The following is a 5310-nucleotide window of genomic DNA, read 5'->3' on the forward strand; positions in this document are numbered from 1 at the left end:
TCCGGACCCTATCTCTCACCACCCGAAGAACAGGATCCAACTCTTGCTCACGTACCAAATCAGCTGTTGACCATTGCTCACAGAGGGTGAGAACACAAGCAGGGGCAAAATTGTCCTTCTCCATCACGTCGGCCTCCCTGTCGTCAGTCAACAACTTATCTGTCACCAGGGCAGGTGTACCTTGCAGCTCACGCTGGAGTGCTCCAAGATCTGGCTCTGCCACTTTGTCGTCGGATGTAGTAATCCGGGACAAGGCATCAGCTACGACGTTGTGCTTACCCTTCTTGTAAAATACCTTAAACTTAAACTGGGACATACTAATGAGCCAGCGTTGCACTTTCGCCGTCGTAGCCGTCTGTATCCATTCCAAAGGCTTGTGATCCGAAAAGACGACCAACTCCAAATGGTAACCCCAGAGCAACGGTCTGAACCGTTCCAATGCCTTGAAGATAGCATAGGCTTCCCGCTCATACACCGGCCAGACTTTCTGGGTAGGGGTCAGGGACTGGCTGAAGAAGGCTAAAGGCCTTCCGTCCTGCTCCACCACAGCCCCTATCGCTACATCGCTGGCGTCGGTCATGAGCTGAAATGGTCTCGAGAAATCTGGGTAGGCCAACAAGGGGAGGCTGGCTATCCACTGCTTCAGGTCATTGAAGGCCAGCTCTTCCTCCTTGCCCCACTGATTTCCGAGTTCCACAACCTTGTTCTTCGTGCAGTAGTTCACAATTTCATACAGACACCGAGACCTATCCGCAAAGTGCGGGACAAAATTCCTATAGTACCCTGCCAGCCCTAAGAAGGATCGAAGGGCCGGGGCAGTCCGAGGTAGAGGCCACCGTAAGATAACCTCGGCCTTACCCAAGTCGGGACTCATACCAGTACTATTGAACATGTGACCCAAATAGGTCACTCGATCCTGCATAAACTCGCACTTCTCAGCAGCCACCGTCATACCAGCCGCCCGTAGAAGCTCAAAGACGATCCTCAAGTGCTCCAGATGCTCTTCATCGGATCTACTAAAGATCAGGACGTCATCAAGGTAGACCCTCACAAAAGGGAGATGTCCCAGAATAGCATCCATCAATCGCTGGAAGGTAGCCGGGGCACTTGCCAAACCAAAGGGCATCATCACCCACTCATACAATGGGAAGCCTGGACCGGGGCAGAAGGCGGTCTTCCGTTGGTCCTCCTTGCGAACCGGGATCTGCCAGTAACCACTTCTCAAATCGAGAGTCGAAAACACTCGTGCACCAGCCAGGTGCTCTTGCACGTCGTCGGGCCGGGGCACAGGGTACGCCTCAGTATGGCATGCCTTGTTGAGGTTCCTGTAGTCAATACACATCCGGACTTTACCATTCTTCTTCGGAACGAAGACGCACGGGAACCTCCATGCCGACGTACTCCTTCTAATAACTCCAAGCTCCTCCATCTCCTTCAGTAGTGCCGAGATCTCATCACGATACTTGTGAGGAATAGGCCTTATCCTCTCACAAATTGGGCGAGTCGTCCCAGTCTCGACCGAGTGCTCAGCTTGAGTACAACGTCCGGGACGTAACACAAAGAGATCCTTGAACTCCTCACATAAGTCGGCAACTGGTTGTTGCGCTTCCGTAGGGCTCTCACATATATCTGGTAACTTAACCGTCTCGTCCAGAAAATCTGGGACCGCAAACCGTAAGGGATCTTGGCATATATCATCTCCTTCGAAACCACCTACATGCTCCCAAGCAGCTGGGGGCCACTCCTCTCCCTTAATAAGCTCCTTCCCTTTCGGCTTAGACGTGCCGGGAACTCTAGCCTGTGATTCGGCCGGGAGCTTCAAGTTGGCTCTCTCTAACTCCTCATTAGTCATGAGAGGCCCATCCGCTCTCAGGCCGGCACACCCAGTCGGGGCAGAGCAAATATCACAAGGGCGATCGAAGGTGGAGACATCCAAATGGGCAAATGCAGCTGCACATCCCACGCAATAATGTTCTGGCTCTCTCACACAGTCGATTTCTATCTCTTCTTCGGGACAAGGCTTCTCGCACCAATCCTGAACAGGCACCGAGACCGTACCCTTCGACGTATCATTGTAGGCCACATCCTCGCCCACAGCCTTTTCCGATGCCTCAGTATTGGCCTTGTCCTCAACCAAGAATTTTTCGGTCTGGCTTCCTATATCGACACCACCCGTGACCACCTCTCCCTCGGAGTAAACGGTCTGGACACCTTGCGTTACCAATCTCCCAGTAGTTTCTAGTACTTGACGTTGTTGTGCAGCCATCAAAGCTATCCTTGGAGACACCGACTCCATCATCGAAGGAGGACTGCTCAACACAGAATCTATATAGGAGGTCGCGCTGCCACCCTGGCAACACCGCCTCGACCGTACACCTCTGTCAACGGCGTCCAATGCATCTCGCATCAACCATGGAATACCAGGCGGGCCTGCCTTCGTATTCCTACCAATAATACGCACCGGTTTCTCCGAATACAATATATCTAGCTGAAAATATTTTAAGAAGTCGTGCCCCAAAATCACGGGGAACGCCAACGATTCTACAATAAAAGCTGTAATCAAAAAGGGGATACTCAGCTCATCAGCAGTGGAGCGGGCTCTCTCCCCCACCCCCGCTGCTGTGATCAGATTAATCGCTAATGTTGCTACACCAATAATCTTACAAGAGGACTTATCTATTGTAATCAACGACGGCCCATTCACGGGGCTAACTTCACAGCCAGCAGGAATCACATCACGTGCTACCATCGTGGCACAGCAGCCAGTATCCACGAGGCAGCGAACAGGGCCAACAGACTGAAAATTTGACACAAGTTGTACAGACAAGAATAGACCAGAATCATCTCCAAAAGGGTACAAAGTCAATGTTTTCTTATGATCATCAGGGGTCAAGACTTTAGCGACTGGCGACCGCGGGCTGCTGGGCGGCCGCCCCGCTAATTTGAAATTAGTAATTTCCCTGTTCCGGCGTCACACCCTTCTTAATCTTCTCCAGCAGAGCTGGACGCTCAGGACACGAGCGGGACAAGTGTGCCTTAGAACCACAGATATAGCAACCCTCACTGAACTTCTTATGAGGACAGTTGTAGGATGCATGCTTCCCCTCACAGAGCCCGCACGGCATCAGCTGTCTCCTGGGCTGCGTGGGCCCTGCACGCATGTCCTTATCCTTACGACCAGGATCTTGTTGAGCCTTGAGGATGTCCTTCAGGGACCCAAGCAGGGCATTCTGCGAAGTATGTATAGCGTTGATAGCCTTAGTCTGAGATTCGATAAGCGAAGCCAACTGCTTGTCCTTGTCTGGGGAAGGTTGTGCCACCGCCCCGGGGCACGCATGCTCATCCTCGGACACAGCCGCCGCAGCGTGCTTGGCCGTCCGAGACTGCTTCCCCCTGTAGTCCTCTATAATCTGGCAGACCTCAGTGATACCCTTAGGTCGACGTCTTCTCAAAACCGGCCTGGCTCCCTCCGGGGCACAGGCAATAAGCCGATCCAACAACATACGACTCTTAACCAAAGGGGGAAGTTTCTCCTCCGCTGGTAACATCTTGTCGTACTCCTCCAGGGCCCGCTTCAAGATGGCCATGAACTGACTGACATGACCCTTCCCGTCCCAAGATAAGGCGTGGAACTTTTCCAGGGCCTCGTCGGGACGAATCAGGTCAAAGAGTTGTAACATCATCTCTCGATCAGCAGCAAAGTCCTTCTTGCCAGCGTTCTCATCCCAAGTGTCAAAATAGGAATCCCTGAAGAAGCTACCCAATCTCTCGGCCATCATGTGCTCGTTCCAACCGGCCGCCCTGGCATCTGCCTCAAACCTTCGGAACCAGATCCTTAGGTCGGAGGCTCCATCATATCTCTCCGGCATCTGGGCGGTCACCACTTGCAACGTCTGACCAGTGAGGAGAGGCGCCAACGTGCCTCTCGTCTGTGATAACTCGGCCTGCTTGTTGTCCTCAGCCGACTCAGTAACCATACTTTGATGCTTCAGTGTTGGGGTCGCTTGAGGGGGCGACCTTTCCTCTAACACGCGGTTATACTCTTCAACTGAACGCCTCGCCATCTCGGCCGCCTGCTTAGCCGCCGCCTCACCCAACTCGGCACGAATGAACTCGTCATAGGCCTCCTGAGCTGCCTCCTCAGGATCACGACGCATCAAGGGGGCCCGAGGGCCCTCCCCCTCCGCTCGGGACGGAGTGGGGATAGAACCAGAAGCTGAACCAACCATCTCGTAGTTGTAATCGTTCGTAACAAGGAGCTGCTACCAAAAAGGTGTCGGGGTATCGGTTGATGAACTCTAAGAACAACACAACAAGGGAACTCGAGCTAGAGCAACCAATACTACGACCCTAGGACAATAACAATAAGCGCACTATCTGCACTTAAGTTCTGTACGAATACCACAGACTTAGCAGCACAGTAATCGATATTGGGCTCATTCGCTATACTGAGGAAGGCGAAGGTTTGATGAGATTACAAGGGTGCAGGCAAACTGGACCCACAACACACCACAGCAAACACGTGGAGTTCAGCGTGCCACATCTTGCGATAGGTGACCGCTATGCGGATCAGCCCCGCTGTAACGGTGTCATGTCCCACTGAGGGTCTCATGATGGACTCACTGTAGCCCTGTCAGCTGACAACAAGGGGTAGTTGCGAAGGTTTGTCTCACACGATGAGTGAAATCTGAGTGGATTGAGCTCAAACTAATCCAATATTGCCTCCGGTTGGATCGGGACATGTTAGGCTCCACGTCTCAAATGCAGAGTTCTCTGCGTGACGCAAGCATGCGTGAAACCTTTGAGATTGTTCCTCGAGAGTGGCGGCGGTTTCGACATGTCTCTCCCTGAGATTCCCGTTCGTTAGAGTTGATTGTACTCGATGCGTTACATTCTCCTCCTCGTCATTGTCGTCGTCGCTGCTTACTTCAGTGAAGCGGGTCGACTCGACTGTCCTCCATCTTCGGAGACGAAGAATATGGCAACCTATTCTTGGAGGCAAGCCTACTGGACTGGTCAGGACACGACCTTCCTAGACTTTTTCAAGTCCGACGTGTCGAAGGAGTACAACCGTGGTGATGTTTACCTCAACGTGGCCGATGCCTCCAACGTGGGCAAGATTATCCACCCTGAGAGACTGGCCGAGCTCATCGCCAACTTCCGCAAGGTCAGCGGAAACTCTGCAAGGTTCTATCTTTTCTATGCTCAAGGTGGTGGCGACGATAAGAAATGGGCCCCCGATTTCGTTCGTGTCTTTAACGAGTTCATCCTCAAGTACGCACCCTGATATGGGTAGTCTCGGTATCAGCT

At 52.7% G+C, this 5310-nt stretch overlaps 3 protein-coding genes across 3 annotated transcripts in view; 1 reads left to right on the forward strand and 2 right to left on the reverse strand.

Moving 5' to 3' along the window:
* The window catches only part of Pmar_PMAR005971 (retrovirus polyprotein, putative), a gene marked incomplete at both ends in the record, with an annotated part of 2433 nt that extends 134 nt beyond the window's left edge, over positions 1 to 2299 (reverse strand). The window contains one exon of the mRNA XM_002774348.1: positions 1 to 2299. Within this exon, the coding sequence (XP_002774394.1) occupies positions 1 to 2299 (2299 nt within the window).
* A 649-nt stretch (positions 2300 to 2948) lies between these two features.
* Positions 2949 to 4229, reverse strand: Pmar_PMAR005972 (hypothetical protein; the record flags this gene model as incomplete). The annotated part of the gene is made up of 1 exon (XM_002774349.1): positions 2949 to 4229. One exon carries the CDS (start codon positions 4227 to 4229, stop codon positions 2949 to 2951), a length of 1281 nt encoding a protein of 426 aa, XP_002774395.1.
* Positions 4230 to 4882: 653 nt separating this feature from the next.
* Pmar_PMAR005973 (hypothetical protein) lies at positions 4883 to 5287 on the forward strand (the record flags this gene model as incomplete). Its single annotated transcript, XM_002774350.1, has 1 exon — positions 4883 to 5287. The coding sequence occupies one exon, from the start codon at positions 4883 to 4885 to the stop codon at positions 5285 to 5287; it is 405 nt and encodes a 134-aa protein (XP_002774396.1).
* Between the last annotated feature and the right edge of the window lie 23 nt (positions 5288 to 5310).

The sequence above is a fragment of the Perkinsus marinus genome, assembly GCF_000006405.1.
Source record: "Perkinsus marinus ATCC 50983 genomic scaffold scf_1104296958234, whole genome shotgun sequence".
Classification (NCBI taxonomy): domain Eukaryota; phylum Perkinsozoa; order Perkinsida; family Perkinsidae; genus Perkinsus; species Perkinsus marinus.